Source organism: Spermophilus citellus (assembly GCF_964194105.1).
Source record: "Spermophilus citellus genome assembly, chromosome: 3".
Taxonomy (NCBI): Eukaryota; Metazoa; Chordata; class Mammalia; order Rodentia; family Sciuridae; genus Spermophilus; species Spermophilus citellus.
The window spans coordinates 168,926,221-168,948,021 of record NC_138184.1 but is presented as its reverse complement, the minus strand read 5'-3'; the positions used below and the strand labels follow the sequence as shown (position 1 = coordinate 168,948,021).

Here is a 21,801-nt window from a genome sequence, read left to right as displayed (position 1 = left end):
GTATAAATTGGATTTGTTTTAGTGATAGCTAAATAAAAACTTTAGTAAAGACACATTTTAATGCACTTCTTTTGTGTGTATAAATGATTTCAGGAAAAGCAGAGGCCTTAGCAGACTGAACAATTTGCATTTAAAATGCTTACTTTAATAAACAAATGCAGCATTTGCGTGCTCTAGCCCACAGTTTAAAGCTTAAACCAGAGGTCCTTAAAACATGTGGTTCAAATCACATAAAAATACTTCTTTTTCTAGTCATGTAAAAATGGTATTTTTCCTGGTGAAGTTCATGTTAATTCTTAAAGCATTTGGATTAGTACCCGAAAAGGCCCTGCTCAACCATGCAGTCCTAACTGATATCTTTGACCTGCTTGACACCACTCTCATGTCTTCTTTATTCATTTTTAAGTTTTTGTTTTGCTAGAACTGATGAGTTGATATGTTGCCAGCCACAGCAATCCTTTTCTTTACCCTGATTAGATTCAATTCTTTATTAAGTATCTTTGGAGGTTCCATAGATTTGAGAGAATGACAAATATCTTACTTTTGATACATACCACACACACACACACACACACACACACACACACACACACACACAAGGCAAAAGAGAAATGTGGAAACTTTGCTCTACATAAAGACTATAAATTTTATATTTAATTTTACAATGTGAGTATAATTCAGTATTTGAAAAAAATCTACTTTAAATTTTTGAAAGAAAGCAGTGTCTGGCTAACAATTTTTCTTAAACAGAGACATGGGGGAAATTGCCATTTCTGTTACTTTGTGGCTGTGCACAATTATCTGAGTAGTCGAAAAACTGTGATAATATGGGCAACATTCCCAAATCTATGCAAGTTGATATTGTTTAGCTGTATGTAACTTGAAGAACAGATAAATATTTTAGTATGAATCTATATTTGCATAGAAAATATTTTAAACAAAGAATAATGGAAATTTTGAAAAGTCTACTAAAATGTTATTTTGTGTGTTTGCCCCTTTTAGATACGTGAATTGTAAATAGCTCTTTGCTATCAAAGAGGAAATAATTTGGTAAGCACAGTGGTAACATAATTGCAAGTATGTTTCTTTCAATATTGTAAGAAATATCTAATGATTAATTAATTCAAATCTAGTATCCAAATCAAAATGTATTAATTATAGTTTACCCATACCAATCTTGACCAAACAACATTTTATGGGAATATTAGATAAGTTAGCTCCTAACACATTTTAACTGCCTTTATCAATGATTAGAAGTAAGCAATGTTTTACTTTACTGCAGGGATCCCTTTTACTATTTAAAAGTGGTAGATGCTGAAACACTTATGCAAGGAGTTAACCAGTTGATGTAATCACAAAGTGGCATCCATGCTGACCTTCACCAGAGAAATAAGAACAGCACTTTTCTCCAAAAGCAATGTGCCCACTGGAATTTAGGGTCTATAGTAATGAATGGGCAATTACTAAAGACTACACCCAGTCTTGGAATTTATATGGTTCTTTTTTTCTCCATAATCATTCTGTTCATCAGTGAATAAAAATCTGAAGTGTCATGCAAGGTTCATTATTCTATCCTCAAATGATCTTTTATTTATTTCACTTTGCATTACTTTTGTTTCTTGTTCACTTTATTAAGTGCTGTTAGCATGTTCTGTTTGTACATTCTTATGCAGTTAAGAAATATAAAATGGGAAATTAGATAATATTTACATACATGTGCACACATTCTTGGAAACATATGGTGAGATAGGTTAAGAACCATTTGCTAAAAGGGAAATTTGAACTCATGTTGACAATGAAATTGTAAGTAGTGTTAAAACTGCCTAAATTTCTTTTTTTTTCACTTCAACTAATTTTATTTATTTTTTATTTATTTCTTACATACATGACAATAGTGGAGTGCATTACATTCATAATTATACATTCATACACAATTTTTCGTAACTCTGTATATAGAATATGTTCATGCCAAATTATGCCATTATACATGAGCTCTGCTTACTGGATAATAGTAGATGAGAAAATCATATCATCATTCTGAGACTCCAAAAGAATCCCACAGTATACAAATGTTTTGGAAATCATCACATCATTTTCTTCTAGAATTCTCTATTTTTCTCATTAATCCAATGAACCAGAGCATGTGTCAACAATAAAATCATCCTAGGAGATGATTTCAGTAACATTGATTGAATAGCCCAGAACCTCAGTATGCATGTCACCAGTCTCTGCTAATTTTGAGCATGATGTATAATTGTTTATTCTTTTTAATTAAAAGAAGATATAATACACACACACACACACACACACACACACACACACACACACACATATATATATATATATATATATATATTTGGGCAAATAGTTTCAAAATTGGTTATTTTTACATCTAATTTATGCCATTTTGTTATTTTTTCTTTCTCTTTAATTGCTTTGTATTTTACTTTGATAATATGTAAAGCCATTTACTTTTTTCACTTGTAAACACAAATATACAGTACACAGAATAATAAAATTGTAAGTGTTTCAACTGAAATTTCTGTCCAGGTGAGTTCACTTACTAAGCTGCTGAGTCATTGAGCTGGTATTCAGATGCCCTTTCAAAGCAAGCTTGAATTCCTGGATCTTCCCAGAGTCGTTTTATTATCTCAGCCAGTTGAGATGTCATGGTGCCATCTTCCAGGGTATTAGCCATTGTAAAAAGTTGTTGCTGGTCTTCCTAGAGAAATGTTTTGGTTGGAAGGATAAAAATGTGTAAATTTGCAATCGCATTTTGCTCTCTAATAGAAATTTTATGATTTTATTTTAATCCTTTTGATAATGATTCTACTGAATGTCTTTTTAAAATGTATTAAGATCTACAGAACTGAAGTTCCTTATAATGGTTGGTGGAAGTCCAGTAAAGTATTCCTCTGCAAATTTATAAAATGTTCTGTGGAGAAATTGCTGTATTTTGGTATACATTACTGACTTCTGAAGATGATATAAAAATGATAACTCTTGGTATATATTTAGTTATCAGGTATGAGAATACTAGCTAAAAGAATAATACAACTAAACTGGCATGTTGTCTTCCTTAGATTATAATCATACTTTTTTTTCAAGAAAAAAAAAACATGCCAAGAAAGAATTATAGTAAGAACAGAAGATAAATTCAATATTTTAAATTTGTATATATTTAAAAATTAATATATGATATTAGTTGCCATCAGAAACCTCTTTGTAATCTTATAAGTAAGCAATGATAAATACTTAGATCTACAAAAAAGTTTTTGAAAATTCCCAGAGGTGTTTTGAGTACATGTCTTTGGAGCAAGTCAATAGAGCAGAGGTGAGAACTGATTAAGAAATAAAAGAAAAGCAAGTATTGTGTTAGCCTTCTTACCATGATATTTAGAAGTTTCAAGGGAAGAAGGAAATAGACGTTTACTGAGTAAAAGAGCTCAATTTACAGTACCCTACAATTTATTTAAACTCATAATTAAAACTCTTTAGTGACAAAAATATTTGTTTTAAAGATTAGGAATTTGAGTTTCAGAGTCATAACAATAGCTCAGGCAAATGAAGGAGGAGTCTGGGCTCAAATCCTGGCTGTTAGCCTCCAAACTCCCATTCCATCCAGCTAGGGCTTGTAATCTTTCTGCTGAATATTATCACAATATTAAAGATCACATAAACTCTTTCCCATAATCTAAACAATAACAATGAGACAGATGCTCTGTTTTCTCCATTTATATGTGAGGATTGAAAACTCTCAAAACTTAGCTTGCCAAACCAACAAACACAATAAGTATCAGAAGAGGAGTCAAACTCAAACACATTTTATATAACGTCAGGTTGCTATGAATGAATTAAGAATCTGCTGCTCTGCTGATATGATTCAATTTATTTTTATTCTAAATTTATTATAGGTTTGTTTTATCATTTTTATAAAAAAAAAGCTCTCTTTGTGTAAAAATCAAGGATATGTCTCTTAATGACTGTTAAGACTAAAAAGCCTTATTTCATCTTTCTTCATAATCAGGTTTTATTATTATAACCAAATTGATTAGATGATCATTGGGCCAATTGTTAAGTGGCCCCAAACAGGACTTGACACCATTTTCTTGCATCAACTCAGGATAAATTTGAAAAACCCTTCCTATTAGTGAGACATGAGAGAACTGCAAATCCAGTGAAATATGACTTTTGCTGGCAGCAACCTCTGTGGCTCCTTCCACTATTAAAGTGCCTTTTAGGACAAATGATGCAATGACACAGCTGCTCACACAGTTTTATCCCTAAAGGGAACAAATTACATGCCTTGTCAGCATTCCTTTAGAAACCAAACAAGTACACTCTTCCCTTTCTTTCAAAATATTCCATTTTCAATTAAAATACATTTTATTTGTATAGGTATCACTGTTTTTTTAAACCATAAATAGCATTTAATTGAACAAAGTACATCTCAGTTCTTGATGTGCTTGTGTACACATTGAAGCATTACTTAAGGAATCAAAATTTATATTTTTAAAGATTTGCATCTGCCAATCAAAATTTGCATTTTAAAAATATATAAAACCAAAATTCATATTTATTTTGAATTATTTCAGATTATTTGACTCCTGCATTTTAGAAACTCCAGTAATTTCCCACCAATCTAAAAAAATAATCCATATCCTCTTCTATGGCTCACAAGGCTCTACATGTTTTGATACACATCTTCTTTTCCAACCTTATTTCCTGCTCCCCTGTCTCTTCTATCTCCTCACTCTCTTCAAGCCTCAAGAAACACTGGGCCTCTTGCTGTTCCTTGAACTCCACCAGCTCCTTTGAAGAGGTTTTGGATGCCTGTCCCTCAGTGCTTTTGTTCAAGGCTCCTCAAGGAAGCCTTATCCTACCACTCTTCCTTCTATCATTTTCTATCCCCTTACCCTTTCTTATTTTTCTTCACAGAGCTTAATACTATATATAGCACATTATTCTTCATTTTGTCTTTTGTATTTGACTGGAAGCACATGAAGGCAGAAATTATTTGGTTTATTTCCACATTCTTAAGATGGAGAACAGAACCTAACACAGTACATGTCCCTAAAATGTTGTTGAATGAATTGAGTTCAAATGATAAATATGCTCATTAGCCCTGAGCTCAGGTTTAAAGAAATGTTAAGAGATCTCCAATAATCTGCCATATTTTTCCAATAGTGCCTTGAGGGTTGGGATGACATCTGAAGAAGATAATCTATTTCCTTATCACATATTTAAAGAAACTCAGGAATTATGGTGACTCTGAAATGGCTTTTACTCTCCAGGTGGTGTAACTCTGGTTCTTTAGCTGTCTGCTCCTTAAACATTCTGGAGTTACATTGTGTACAAAATGCAATACGCATTTTTATACTTTACCCAGGACTTCTTTATCAATATTACTCATCTCGGGTGGTTTTAAGTTGTCATGAAATTCATTTTCAACCCTGGAGTCATATTCCCCAAAATCATATCAAAGAAAGGAAAGAATACATACATAGTCTAATAATTTTGAGAAATACTATATTAAAAATACCAGATTTGGTCAACTAATGGATTTCCAGTCTTTGAGTACTAATAAGGGTTGTAAATGTCTAAGTTATAGTATGTGTATATTCCAAATTTCTTTAACCATAAAACTATGATTGTAGAATACTGAGGAATCAATGTTCATTGATTCGTATTACAGGTTCACTTTGTAAAGTGCTACATCAAAGACAGTCAAACAATATCCAAACCACATAGGAAAATTGTTATAATTTTGTCAGTCCAGTGACTGTTTTAGATGGCCTAAAATATATAATAAGAATATTCAGAAAGGATTAAGTAGAAATTAACTGTCTTTATTATTTCTAGTTTCCTGGTTCTTTAGCTGTATGCTCCTTAAACATTCTATACTAATAAAGTTGATCTATCAAATGCTAAGCCAAAACAATGAAAAACAAACCTCTTTAGTTGCCCTTCCTCCAACCACACATCTCATCCCTCTTCTCCTCCTCGGCTCCAGTTTCTAAAAATGGTGTCTTTTTACTGTTCTCATTTCCTCAACACACTTCATTGGATTCTAAGTCTACCATTCTTCTACACCTTCTCAATAATTCCCGGTGACACCATACTGCTAAATGCAGTTGATCCTTTTTAATATGCTTCCTTCTTGAACTCCTCTCAAGACATTTCCACTTGAATAACCTCCACTGGGAACACTTCTCTTGAATTCTGTGATTCCATGTAGCTGATTTTCCTTTTCTGTTAATTATTTTACCCTCTCATTTGAGGTTTCCTATTCCTCTCAAGTGATTAGAAAATGTTGGAGGACTTTTTCTTTTAAACACTATTATCTAGGTTTTATTCTCCTCAATATAATTTTCTTCTCATTCTAAGCACCAAAATTCCTCCTTTGAGCTTCAACTTCACATTTGCAATTCCTTACATATGTGACTATCTCATAGAATGTACCAATGCAATAGTTCTAAAAGCCATGACTACTTAATGTTTCCATTTTTAGTAATTCTGCAAATAAGGATCTAGAGCTCCAATTCATCTGTGCTGCCCTCATGAAATAGCAGATGCTTTGTAATTACTTGTTAGATATCAAGCTTTCCTCTCCTGAGGACAAATATTATTACCATCTCGATTATTGCTTGAGTGCTCGGTGTATTTCCAATATTGAACAGAATGTGGGCCACAAAAATAATTATTTAATTAAAAATAATATTTTTCAAATGATGTCTGATGTATAGATTTCAATACATAAATTTTAAAATTTTACATTATATTACATTTTCAAAATGATTTTTGAAAAATAACAAGATCTAATATTTACTAAGAACTTACATTATGTTGTATTTTGAATAAGTGGATTATTTATGTTTTTGCTTCCTGTTTTAACAGTCATTTTGATTTAAAGAGAAAATCACTAACATTTTGTGTATGAAGAAACTAAAAACTGGAAAGTAACTTTTCCTTTCTTAGAGAACCAGTTTACTAATACAGTTTATGTAAATTTTTTATCAGGAATTTCTTCAAATGGCAATCCATGCAATAATGCACATGGTTATGGAAAAATACATTCACTTGTATAAATAAACAAATCAAAAGCTAATCAGAACTCTGAAAGTAATGCATATAGTGTTCAGCAATTAATCTGTTGAGTAAACAGTTTCAGTCAGGTAGAGAATGTATTAATCCTACAATTAAACACTAACGGTGGTGATTGAAACTGCAAGTGTTTACATCAGTTGAAATGAAAATATGAGCTAGGTAATGCTTGACATCAGTGATGTTTTGATATTTGAGGATATAAGTATTTCTGGGAAGTCATGACAATTTCTTATGGTTGCTTAACTTGCATTCTTTGTACCAAAGTACAGTTTGAATGAATTGTACTCTTTATTTGCTGCATAATGGCAGCAATGTAGAGAATCTTATTTTCATTCCACTTGTATGTCAGATCATTAAGACTCTTAACCAACAGATTCCAAACATTTAGTGAGATCTGGCTTCTCTGATTTAGGGAACACTGGGCCATATGAAGCACACATATTTAAGAAAAGCAGCAACAGAGCTGGGCATGGTGGTGCATGCCTATAATCCCAGTGGCTCAGGAGGCTGATGCAGGTGGATGACAAGTTCCGAGCCAGCTTCAGCAATTTAGCAAGGCCCTGAGCAACTTAGTGAGACCCTGTCTCAAAATAGAAAAATAAATTGGCTGAGGATATGGCTCAGTGGCTAAGCGCCCCTGGGTTCAATTCCTAGTACCAAAAAAAGAAAGAAAAAAGTATCAAAAGGCAAGGTTGTGACATGCAAATTCAAACATCATTAAATCACTGTCAAAGGAATTTGGAGGGTACAGGTAATTCAGTAACTAGTATTGCTGGGGGAAAAATATTCCTTATTATAACAAGCATATAAACAACAACAACAACAACAACAACAAAACAATCTCTTTATAAGGGAAAGCACTGTAGTAGAAACCAGAAGTGTTTAACCCTAAACTTGAGCTATTTGAGGCAAGCCAATTAACCATCTTTGGAGCTTATCTTTCTCATCTTTAAATTAAGGAAGCCATATCAGGTTATCTCTTAAAGGCCAGTTTAAAATCTTAGGACCCTAGGAAAATTCAAGGTGAGAGATAGGTGAACTACCCTTAGATAGAACATAGTCACTAAGTTTCAGAATGATAAAGAATAATAGGATCTTGGAGTTCAGCTCCTCCAAGTTCTCTTTACCCAGGTGAGAAGGAAAGTGGATACTGAAAAGAAGGTAACTTAGTGGTGTTAGCTATAGGGAAAGATAGACATGGAAGTCAGGAGACCCAAACTATCCATGGGAAGAGCATCCTTAGCATTTCCTCCTTTTATGGAGAAAAAAAAATGACAGAAGAAAGGGGATTTGTCTTTCCATTTAAAATTAACAATACAGAAAAGACCTTTTTCTTTTCATCCTAATGACTTATAGGGTCATGTGGCTTTCTTTCTTATCCTTACTATACTGTTCTTATATTTTTATTCTTTCTATAACAAGATATCTAAGAATTACATTGGAACAGTTCAGTTGATATCCCCTGGGGGTAACCAGATGCTCCTGGAGGGACCATATGGACATGGATGAGCTATTCTTATGGATTATAGTCAATTACTCTTTTTATGAGGGGCATCAGCAATTGGTCTTCCAGTAATGATATATGTTTAATTTCCCAACTAGAATGGCCTTATATGTTTTCATATAAACTTTTAAAGTAAGTGAATTTATATTTATTGTAATGTGAGGTAATTATACAATATAAAAAAGAGAAAAAATCAAATTATTTACTGTTAACTTAAAAACAAAACTATGATTACTGGAGTATATTTAGTATGCAAGTATTTTATTTATTTCTACAATTTTGAATTCTTTTCTAAAAAAGTTACATTGTAAAATAAGAGTTTCCCTTTTGCTACATAATCTTTGTAATTGTCATTGAACATGAATGATAATTGTGGTGTTAATATTAAAAACCTTAAAAAATTCTCCTCAAGACATCCCACTTTTAAACTAAAAAAAGTGTAGGGATATTGCACATTGAATTTTATGCAATAAATCCCTTTATATAAATAAATTCTTTTTTAATCCTTACAAATATTTTTCTTTATTATAGTGCAATATTCTATATTAGATTTGATCCTTAGGAAAACAGTTAATGTTGAATAAATTTTATACCACACAGTATAAAAGAGGAATTTTATTTATAGGAAAATAAGAAATTTAAATCTGAATAGATCTAATGTTTCAAAAATTATGATTTCATGTTCTTAAATTTTTGATATTGATTAGAACCTCAAATATTTTAATTCCTAACATCTTATGGCTCAAACTCCATTGAAGGACCTTAATTGTCATTATTTCTGTACTTACAGCACTTCTGGGATTTCCATAATCAATCCCAAGGGTGGTCATGGCTTTCACAATGGCTAGGATGGATTGCAATGTGTTACTGTAAATTACTGCTTTGAACTCCATGCATTCTTGCTCACTATAACCATTCTTGTGGATGATCCTATAATTTAAACAAGAAAAGGTTTTTGTGAGTTGCAAAATTATTGTAACACTAAAGCACAGACACAATAAATTCCTAGAATGAAATAACTGTATATATTCATTAAAATATGTATAGGCTAAGCCCCAGTGACTTTATGGTTTTGAATTTTTATTATCATTATTCTTTAATACAATATTTTCTTTCTGGGCTACCCATGCTAAATACAAAAAGTATATAGAATTTTTTTCTAGGTAAAACTACTTCTAAAATGGCTAAATTATGATTTTACTTAGACTGTGGATTTCTTTTACTGGAGAAAATTTTCCGTATTTCCAGGATAAAGATATATCAGGATACTGAAACCTGGTGTAGTGTTTACAGCATAATATTTAGAGGAAGTAAAATCATTTAGTAGGACATTCATGTCTTTTCCTATCACTTAAGACACCCTGGAAAATAGGAGTGCCTACTTTCTATTTATAGCTTTAACAAAGGCATTTCTTTTTTAAATTTTTTACCTACTTTTTTAAAAATGCAGGTAATTGCCCTCTCTTAATTCCTGTCACTCTGTTCTGTGTACGTGCCACAGAGCCTTCGAGTTGAAATAGCCAGACACTTTATTTGGCTGAACTCTTATCTTCCTTCCACTCATTGAGTCACAAGACAAGGTTTTACTAATAGTTTTGGAATAATAACTTAAAATAGTTTTGCTCGTGCTTACTGGACTTTTTTTTTTTTTTTATTTCGATTGCATAGTTTGTCTTGTTCCTGTCTGTTTTTTTTTTTTTTCTTATTGATTTTGGAGTGCTATATATTCATTTTTGGCTGTCTTATTTCTAAATATTTTTACTGTGTCTGAAGACATAAAAACTTTAGCATAGGAAATAAAATGTGTACAAATGCTTCTGCTAGCTTTGAAGAAATTAAAACCATCAACTACAGGAATCTGCAACTAGAAAGAGTGATTATTGAGCTTGGCCAGCTGGCTGGCTGACTCACTCTTTCCCTATTTCCTTCCTTCCTTCCTTCCTTCCTTCCTTCCTTCCTTCCTTCCTTCCTTCCTTCCCATTTGATTACCAATAAATGCTGCATTTCTAAGTAGATACATGAACGTCTTGCTGCATTTAACAATTAAATAACTTTGATAAACAAAATGCTCAGAAATTATAGAATAAAAAGGTGATATGTCTTTATGAATAGATCAAGTTCATTAAAGAAATCATGATTAAAAATAAAACTGGAAAATATTTTAAATGTTAAATTAAAATAGTAGTTATGAACAAAGTTGGAACATTTATGTTTTCTTGGTGGAACAAATTCTGATGACTCTTTTTATCAGAAGGCAAAGAAATGTTAAGAAAAATGATAAAAGCAAAATTAAAAATATCCAGTTGAAGTGGGTCTTTGAGAAACATTTTTTTTTCAGGAGTTGCATACATTGATTTCCATAATACAGAGCTCTCTAAGTTGGTTCCTTCTATCTCTGTTCAAATGAGTAAGCTTTATTGGATATTTTCTGCTACATACTGCATTATTTACTAAAAAGAATAAGTGAATCATACTAGTCTCTCCTCCCCCAAAATATATACACTAGAGCCCTACTATAAAATACTGTATACAATAGCTGTATTATTTAAAATTAAAAATAAAAAAAATTAATTGCTCAATCATACTGGCTGGATTTCAAGTGGTTATTAAAGCCACATGTGGCTAGAAGCTATTATTTTGGAGAGCATAGATATCATCAGCAATGTTCTGTTGGAGAATACTATGTTACAGAAAAGAAGAGAATACAAACAGGGTGTTTTTTTTGTGTGTAATGTGGACATTTATAGCAACATCTGCATGTGATGAGAAGCATTATAAAAGAAAGAGAATTATGAACTCTATAAAGAGTGGGTATATGGATGGTGGTAGGAAAGATTTTCCAGGGACGGTGATGAGTAGCTGATTATTCAGGTATAAGTAGTTATTCCTACATGGTCAAATGGTCAAATTGTCATTTCTAGATGGTAGTTATTTATAGATGATCCTAGGAAGAAGGATCTGTATGAACATACAGATAATTCCAATTACCAAGCTTTCAATATATATTAAGCACTGTGGTAAGTGAAACTCTCACATACGTACGTAATGGCTGCATAATATTACAATTGAAGGATGAATAGATCCATAATTTTATAACCTAATTGGCTGTGTTTTCTCTTAATTAATGGTACTTTATTCTACCTCATATTTTATTAATTAATGACATAAATCTCCTTATACACACATTTTCAAAATTTGGATATTTAAATTATTTTATTTTTACTTTTGCATGCTTCAAATTGTTATTGAAATAGAAGAAAAGAAATGAAACAAGCAGTAATTTATATTGTAACCCAATAGTTTCATCATTGACTGGGGTCATTCCCTAATTTAATATATCTGAAAGAATAAGGCTTTTTAACATTTAAAAATATTCTACAAAAGTATTCCCCTTCCCCTTCCTCCCCCTTTTTATACAGTGACAATTGTCCCTTAAAATTTTTTTAGCAGGGTCAGAGTTAAAGTTTCACTCATTTACCTTAATTTTTCTATCACTACTTTATTCATTTTAGACCTTGCCATTTTATTTTTAGCACTTTTTTGCCCCTTATTTTTCATTAAGAAATATAGGTCTAGTTATTTAATTATAAAGGACAAAAAAGTATAGAAAACAAAAGCAAAATAAATTGAAATCCATTATAGCAGTAATTCAAGTATGCATTTCATTTCCACATAGGCAAAATGCCAGGGATTAAAAAATATTGTTTCCTCAAATGGATAACTGACATATTTTAAAATGTTTTTTGCTTCTGCCTACAGTAATAGGACCTCTAGATCATTCCCAGATTAAAATAATTAAATCATGGCTGCTTTTAGTATTTATCCTGTTGAGAAGCAAAATTTAAAAGAAAAATGGTAATAGCAAGTATTACTTCTCTGTTAGGCTTTCTCTTGAAGAAGCGAGGGAATATTTGACTAAGAACTAGGATAGCTCTATCACTACTACCAGCTCTAGTAGTGATATGTAGTAGATGAGATTATCAATCAACATTTCTCAAAGCATTTACTATAAGAATGGTAACTACATGGACTCACATGAAATATTAAACATTTTACATAGTTCTGTACCTACTTCATTTGTTTAACGATTGTACTTTTTCCAGATTCACCTGCTCCTGCAACAAAAAGAAGGGAATGTTATCAAGCAATATGCAAAATTGGTATAAATATTAAAACCTGTCACTTTCTCATGTGTAAATTTTAACAGTTGCCTCACCTAATAATATCTCCTAAAGCAGGGGTTGTATAGTGCCAGAACAGAATTGTATCATTGCGATTGAACAATTTGAGAAGCTAATACCTCCTGGCTTTGCAACCCAAGGAAATAGTCCAAAATTTCCTCAGTCTCTAAGTCACTCTTGCTCTCCCAAAATGTTTCCTCATACATCTCATTTTAATAAAAGGCAAGAAGAAATAACAAGAACTAGGCAATAACTTTTTTTATTTCCAGATCTGTTTAAGTCTATTATAACTAAAGGATGGGCTCTTCTCTCCAGTATCTTATTTACCTTGGGACATTGGTACAATCTCTTGTATTTGAACAAAGAAAAGTTTCTAATAATAGAAAGCAAGCCTAAGGAGCCCATGGGGTGAGGATTCATGTGAGAATGTCACAAAATGCCTTATGCATTCCTAGGTGCAGCCTAGGAGGATGGTGTGGGGGATTGCAAGTAAGAAACCAGTAGTAGTTCTACAGAGAAATATATTGCATTTATCTGGAATGTGTACTTTAATTGATGATATACAATATAAAACTTTAGTTTTTGTATCAAGCATCCTATAGAGGAATAAAAAACACTCATGACTTCTATAAGATAAAACACGAACCCCGGATGAAAGGAGTTGGTTGCTCCTGGTTACATCGCAGGGTCTTTGGAGGATATCTCTTGAATCTTGTTTGTCATTAACAAGTATTTATTTGGGAAATGAAAACTAAGAAACACTAAAGTAGAATGTGATGAACAAGGTTTGAGGTTTGCTTCCATCTCTTTGTGTGACTGTGTTATATCTTCAGTAAATACTTCAATCCCTTAATTTTCTCACTTACAAACTGAGAATAATTACCTCCCAAGAGCACTAGAGAACTCTTATAATAAGCATGAATTCTTCACACACTTACAGTGTAAATATACACGTAAAGCAATGTTATCTGAGGATCCAAGGATCTAAAAACTCTGCAATGATTCATAGAACAATATAATATCCTATTGCGGATACCTCCATGTGCTTAGCAAGTAAAGCTGGAGCAACTGGATAGCTGTATATAAAAAGAACAATGACTCACATCCCAATGTACTAAAAATTAATTTGAAATCATTGATAAACATATATAAACCCCATATTTATAAAAGTCTGAGAGAAATTCATGGAAGAATAAATTCTCACAATCTTGAAGTAGCCAGATTTTCTTGGATAAGACTATAAATTGATGCAGAAACAAAAAGTAAAAACAAACAAAAAAGGACAAATTGGATTCAAAAACAAACAAAAAAAGGCACAAGCCACTGACCAAGAGAAACACTCATGTATGTATCAGATATAGGCAGGTATCCATTGGTGTACATGCAGTGGAGCTCAGGGATATTAACATAAAGGATGTTTAAGAGGGCAGGAACACAGAAGTAAAGATACTGAGAATGACAATGAAAATGAGAGCATTTGATGAAAATATTTAATTATTGCCACAGTTAGCAAATGATTTCTTCTCTCAGAAACTCAGGTTGAAATTCAATCCCCATGATGGGATATTAGGAGATGAAGTCAGATGGGATCCTTAAGGGTTGATTAAGGCTCTGCTGGACAAACCTCAGGAATCAATTAATCCATTTATGAAGTTTAGGTTTAATGGGTTATATCAAGAGTGAATCTGCTATAAAAGCCACTTTGGCTAGGTTTCTCACACACCCTGTCTCTCACCATGTGAAGCCCTGCACTGTGTTGGGACTCTGCCAACAAGAAAGCCATCACCAGGGCCCTTTACCCTGGACTAGAAACATTGGCAAAAATAAACCATTTTTTTTTTCTTTATAGCTTACCAGGTCTTGGTATTGTGTTATTAGCAACAGAAAATGTACTAAGTTACTTATCTATGAATCTTAGACATGCTGGGGGTAGGGGTGGAAAGAAGTAAATTCAGGCAACTTCTCGGAGTTTTAACTTTTCTGATTTTACAGATAAAAGTAGGAAGTCACCAAAAAGGAGTTAAGTGTAGTAACATAAATTAGATCATGAAATTTTTATGTATTATGTATGTATAAAGTGTTGTTGAAGAAAACCCAGAATTTTATAATTAACACAATATCATATCTTAAATGTGTCTCATAGTTTCATTTATCAACAAAACTATGATATTGAACCACAAGAGGCAAAAGCATGATCTAAAATGTTAAAGTAGAGTTTTACACTGTTGATGCTAATTTCTGTATCTCTAGGAGAAGCAAATGGCTTCATATATTAGAACCAGTTTCAGAAATTGGGTCGTAGGACATTTTTGAAGTCTAAATGTACCTTCTTTCTTTGTACAGATTTCAAACTTGTGCAACTAGGGCAATTTTCAGATTTCTGAAAATTCAGGATAACAAATAGACATAGATATTATCTTTTTAACAGCATGGTAGCCAACTGCCCTGTTTTTACCAAAAGTAGCATGATTTATATGTAAGCAAAAGTAGCATGACAATTGATAATCCCAAATCTCAGTTTTATCCAAATTATACTAACATGGGTATCCACCCTAATTTAGACTTTTACACCAATCCTCAACCACTCTATCATTCTTTCCCTACTCTATCTTTACTTTTTTGCTAGCCTATATCCTCTTCTACATGTTTAATTATTTTTCCTGTCGGTTTTCTGTCAGGATCTTTGTTTTGTTCATGAAGATATCCAAAGCATTTGGTACCTAACTCGATAGATTATCAATGAAGCAAATTATTTAAACTCATACTTCAAAAATAAGACTCTGAGGCTGGGGTTGTGGCTCAGTGGCAGAATGCTTGCCTTACATGTGTGAGGCACTGGGTTCAATTCTCAACACTGCATATAAGAAAAATTTTTAAAAGTAAGATTCTGTCCTTTGTACTATATGTAATTTTTACTTCATAGGATTAAAATGTTTTATTAAGCTTTGATGAACAGATGTAGATACACCTAAATTTAATTCTGTTTCACAGCATTTTTATCTTGTCCCTGGCTTATCTAAATATAGCTATTTTGTGCAGTTGTCTAAATCAAGGCCTACCTTATATTATACTGAGGAAATAACAATGGTGAAATTATAGTAATAATGTTTCATTGTCTGGTGATGATATACAGATTCTTTCTGCTGGATAAACCTCCAGAGTTCTTTTTATGCTTTTGTGTCAGTGAGCTCTATACCACGGGTAGTGAAAGTTAACAACAAAGTTGATGAATATAAAAATCAACCAAAGTAATTTGCTAATATTTCTTCTTTGACTTTACCTAACATAACTAAACACAAACTGACAGATTGGGTATGACCATTTCTTTTAGTGGAATCAGTAATGCCCAAGAATGAAATATCTAGGAATAAAATAAAATCAGATTATATATCACCTTGCACATTTTTGGAAGAAAAATGTCCATATTATTATGCATGCCTAAGAGTTTTTGTTTGGGAGAGTGGCAAGAGCCCCAAACAATGAAATTTGCACAATATTCTTGTTTGCTGATTTTAGAAAATTTGCTATTTTGCTATAAGATATACATCACATTAAATGGAAAATTATTCAATAAAATTATAAAACTGCCCTTGATAGAGTTTTTAACTCTCTAACAATGAAAGTGAATGTTAGATATTATAACTTCATCCAACACAGATGACAGTTTTGTAGATTGTCTCACTTCTCCATGTATATATATATTTTTTACAGACTTGAAATTTCATTACAGATACATGGATATATGAGAGAAAAGTTAGTGGACTCAGGGGAACTTCAGTAATAGCCCATGCAGCTGTATTTAGTGTATTTTGTTCATAGTGGAAATACTGGGGAAATTAATTGTGGAGAAAATATGAGATTGAGTAAAGAGGATCTTGTTGCTAAATGTCAATTGAGTTACCTTAAATAATTCAATATTGTCTATGATTCCCACAATGACGTAAAAACTATTTAGATGTTTTATCTTAAATGAAATAGCTACCTTGAGAGAAAGTTTGTAAGAATTTTCCAGAATTGAGACTGGAGTTGTAGCTCAATAGTAGAGTGTGTAAGTAGCATACATGAGGTCCTGCGTTCAATTCCCAGCACCACAAAAAGAAAAAAAAAGGGAATTTTCCAAAACTATGTGACCATGTGTATCATGAAAAAATATTGCATTAAAAACTACTGTTGGTCAGATAAATTTAATCACAAATAAATTTCATTTTATGCCTATTGTTATAGACTAGTTCCTGTCATTCCTGAGTACCATAGCAGTTTGACTCCAATAGCCCTTGCAGATATTAAAGTCTTTGGAAGCTCAGGTTTATTATATGACATATTGGCTCATAATCTATGCACATTCTATCCACATTTAAAATATTCCCTAGATTACTTATAATGGCTAACATTATCCCTCCTACTAATTTTATACTATATTGCTTAGGTAATAATGACAAGAAAAAATTTAAACATGGTTAGTACAACTGCAATTTCTTCTTGAGTATTTTTGATCCTTGGTTGTTAGAATGCATGCATGTTGAGCCAATGAATGCCAAGGGTAACTGAATAGTCAGTTGGTAATCTTAATAATGACACTAAGACCTGGATTTCTAAAATTATTCCTGAGGCTAGAAGGTATATTTTTACATACCAGTTGTTTGTAATTTAGCTGGCAATTCTTAATGTATCTAAGTTAGGTAGAAAAAAAATGACTTGCGGCTTTTAATGAAGCTTCATATTAAAAATTAATACTTTTCCCTTAGAATACTTTTCAAAAGGTTTCTGGACCATCCTTGCTCTATGTAGTGACTTCATTATTCTATATGAAGGTCCAATATAATCAACTATAATATTAGTATGAAAAATCCTAAAGAAAAAAAATTCTATCTAAAATCTCTTTGATTATTTAAAACTTCATTGCGAAGTTATTTTAGAAATGAAGTAAGTGCTCAGTCCCACTCTCACATTGATTGTCGGGTTTAGTTCACAATCACCATTCCATTCTTGCAGGATTAGATCATGTTACAGAGTCAAATATAGACACCATAACATCATGTTCACATATGCTGAGAGTGTCCTGAAATAATCTCTTCCCTTCAAATTGTGGTCATCACTAACATTATTTTCTAGGTCAAGGGGTACCAAGGGAATTTTAATAAGATATGCATTTGTTCCTCTGAAGCAGATAATGTTTCAAATAACTAAATATTTAAATTTATACTTCTCAATTATTTTAATTTAATACTCAATTATTTTGTTATAAATATAATAAATTAGGGATTTTTATTCCATATTTTATGTGCAAATATGAAAAAAAATTTAAAGCTGGACAGTATCAATGCTAGGCTAACGCTCTACCACTAAATCACAACCTCAGCCCATATGTAAGTTTTTTTGTAGATGGTCTTAAAAATCATATAATTATAGAGTAGAAACTTTAGAAATTATCCAGCTATGTATATAGTTTTATTATGCACATGAGAGAAATTGTCCAGTAGAGATTAAAGTAGTCATTCAATGTTCGTCATCTCCTCAAAACAGAGAAACTATCCTGACTCCCACATTAATGTGCTGTCATGTCACATTCTTTTTAGGTATGCACTGATAAAATCAGTGTTAAAAGTGTTTCAATACTTACTTTATAAATCTTTTTGCTCCCATTTTAAGTTAATGTGAAAAGTGTGATTTTATAGACAAATTGCAAATTGTATTGCAGTGTTGGCTGTCATCTGTTGAAACTAAAAATGTTTTGAGGAGTCTTTTTTGAAACAATGAGTTTGCTCTACTCATTATCCCTCCTTCTAATTTAGCAACATCAAAAATTTCTGTCTCTTTTATGTGACAGTCCTTCAAATAGTCTGGACTCAGAGAAGAAACATGGCATAGGCATCCTTATGATTTGGGGATTAAATACAGGCTTACACTCATTTCTGACTATGACTTGTTGTCTTCATTAAATATAATGTCTGTGAGAGTCAACTTCCTCTTTTTTAAAAGTTTAGAGATTGTGAGGATTAAATTATGGATATATATGACCTAGAAAATAGTGTAACATAGAGTGAGATCTCAATATTTTCTCACATTTGAAGAATGTGCTACCATCTTTATAAAGAGATTTCCCAAGTATAGTGTCTTCCATTCTTTTAATTCTTTCATTGGAGCATGACTGTTAGACCTCTTACCCTCTGAACTACATTCCATGCAAGAACCAACATTCTTGTGGAATGTCAAGAGTGAAAACTGTGCTGAAGATACAATATTTACAAAGAGTATTGACATCCTAATATAGTAATATAGGAGTGCAAACTAAGTCTGCCTCACCTGATGCTTGTTTTTTAATAAAATATTCTTCATAATAGAGACTATGATTTGTTTACTCCCTTCCCTGAGCCTTTTGTTGTTATCACATTTTTCACCTACATAGAGGCTCTAATTAAAATGTTTCTATTTTTTTTTCACATCAATTCATTCTATATAGCTTATTCCACAAACTGTGTGTATATGAAATATATATATATATATATATATATATATATATATATATATATATATATAATGATTAGCTTTTTGATACAGGTTTCTAGGCTTCAATTTTATCAAAATTCTATAGGTTTTACAATGGTAAAATTTTGGAATGAAGAGACTAAAGCAGGAAAATCATGATTTTGAGTTCAGCCTCAGCAATTTAGGGAGGCCCTAAGCAAATTAGTGAGAACCTGTTTAAAAAAAAAAGAAATTAAAAAAAGCTGGGGACATAGCTCAGTGATAAAGGACCCCAGGTTTAATCCCAGTAGCAAAAATAATAATAATAAAATTAAAATAAAAGTTTTGGGAAAAATAAACAACATTGGGTTATTATTTATTTTCTTACAAATGAAAACATGCAATTTTTTTTGCTCATATAGAACATTTAGAATTTTGACTTAGTCTATTACTATATCCTTCCCACTAAATCTTACTTGAGTTTGAAATGCATGTCTTATCCACCTTCACCCAAATCCCTGATAGGGGTGTTGAAGAGGAAATGGTCAAGGGCAGGAAGCTCTCATACAGACTATTTTGTGAACAGGAAACCCATTAATCATTGTAAGTCCTTGTTCAAGATATGTAGTCAACAATGTTAAATATGCGTCATTAAGTATGATGAGCATAGAAGACTTCTGTACATACTGTTTATCTGGTTAAGGGAATTCCCTTCTCTTCCCTGTTTGAAAAGTGTTATTAGGGATGAGTGAAGAATGCTATTATTATTTTTTCACATCTCCTGATATAATTATGGTGATTATCTCCTTTGAAATGATAATATGGTAAATAATATTAACTCATGTTTTGATAGTATTTCAACCTGCACCCTTCCTTGGTTCCTTTTTTCCCCCTTACATTCTATACATCGTTGACACCAGTTAACTAGTACTTTGACTTGGCTTGTGTATCTCTATCTGTGAGAATGAATACCAGCCCTTTTCTTTGTCAGATTTTTGTCATCAAGTTATCAAATAATGAACTAAGAATAATTTCTTTAAAAAGTTTTATAGTGTTGAGATGATATGTCCATGGACTGTTTTGTACAATTTACTTCTAAAACAAGATTAATACATTTTCAGATAAATTTGTGCATTTTCTTTGACAGAAATAAAGAATAAAACAATGTTTAATTTTTTCCAAACTTTTAGTTGTGATAACTTTAAAACCTATAGTAGTTTGAAAACACAGTACTTTGAAAGCTGCATTTTATGTTGACTTTACCAATTATGAATGGTTTGCCTATTTGCTTTCTCATTAATAGGCATATATACATATACACACTTCTGTATACATTTTAATATCCTTTTTTGCTGATCTTTTGAAAGCAATCAAACAATTTAACCAAAAGATGCATAAGAATGTCTCTTCTAAGAATAAGGCCATTTTTTTTCTATATAATAAAATATTACTTTCACGCTTACTGTAAGAAAATTTATATTGATCCAAGAAGGTACCTAAGAAACACTACATATTCAAATTTAACTGATTGTCACCAAAAATGTTTTGTGCTTTTTGTATTTCCTGCATTCAAGATCCAATCGTAGCTTATACTTTTCCTTTGTTGTTATGTTATTTAAATTCTTAATTTAGAAAATATTCTCTTGTTATATTGTCACTTTTTTCCTGATGTTAGCATTTTCCTAAGGTATGGGACTATTTTCACATATGTTGTGTCTGGTTAGATTCAATGTAAATATTTTAGCATAGATAACACATAAGTAACGTATTTCAGTGCATCACATAAGCAATTGTGTGGTATTTGTATATTGAGTACCTGTTTTTGTAATATAGCAATCATAAGCAACATCAATTTATAATATTCCTTATCAGCCAAACTATTTAAATGTTTTATTTATAGTGAAATCTCTTGTGTTCTATCTTTTAAAGTTATCTTTTATTTGAATAGTCCACCTTCTGATTTAATGATTTTAAAAAATTGGTGATAATATTCATAGTACCCATTATAACTTATAATGAATAATACTGTGTTGTATAATTAAACATTTGCTATTTTCTAGATATTTTTATCTTATCATAAAATAATAATAGTAATGAAGAGGGTGGTAAAAACTTTTAGAAGTAATAAATATGTGAATGGTATAGATTGCTGTGGTATTATACTTATCTCCAAATTCATCAGGTTGTATACATTAAATATATACAACTTTTTGTATATAAATCATACATCCATAACGTGGTTTTTAAGTGCCATATAAGCTTTCTTGGATTTTGATAACATTATTTTTTGAAAATACATTATTTTTCTTATCTTATATAATATGATCTTTAGGCCAGAAAATATAGACACTAAAATAAAGAATTTATGATTTGTTTTTCCAGTGCAGGACTATTTTAGATTACTAAATAGCTATTGTCTAAGTGTTCATAATTTTGGGGAATAATAATGAATACAACTTTTATTATAAATTAATGTTTAAATTTTAAAAGCCACAATTAATTACTAAGTTGTCTGTGTTGACCGGATATTGGGAAAAGGAAAAA

At 31.5% G+C, this 21,801-nt stretch overlaps 1 protein-coding gene across 4 annotated transcripts in view; it reads right to left on the bottom strand.

Moving 5' to 3' along the window:
- The window catches only part of GNAT3 (G protein subunit alpha transducin 3), an 80,477-nt gene that overhangs the window by 17,840 nt on the left and 40,836 nt on the right, over window positions 1-21,801 (bottom strand). For all 4 annotated transcript variants that reach the window (XM_081284179.1, XM_081284181.1, XM_081284180.1 and 1 more), the window contains 3 exons: window positions 12,684-12,726; window positions 9,400-9,541; window positions 2,565-2,722 (listed from right to left, as the gene is read on the bottom strand). In XM_081284179.1, the coding sequence (XP_081140305.1) occupies window positions 2,565-2,722; window positions 9,400-9,541; window positions 12,684-12,726 (343 nt within the window). The remainder of the gene's footprint in view (window positions 1-2,564; window positions 2,723-9,399; window positions 9,542-12,683; window positions 12,727-21,801) is intronic.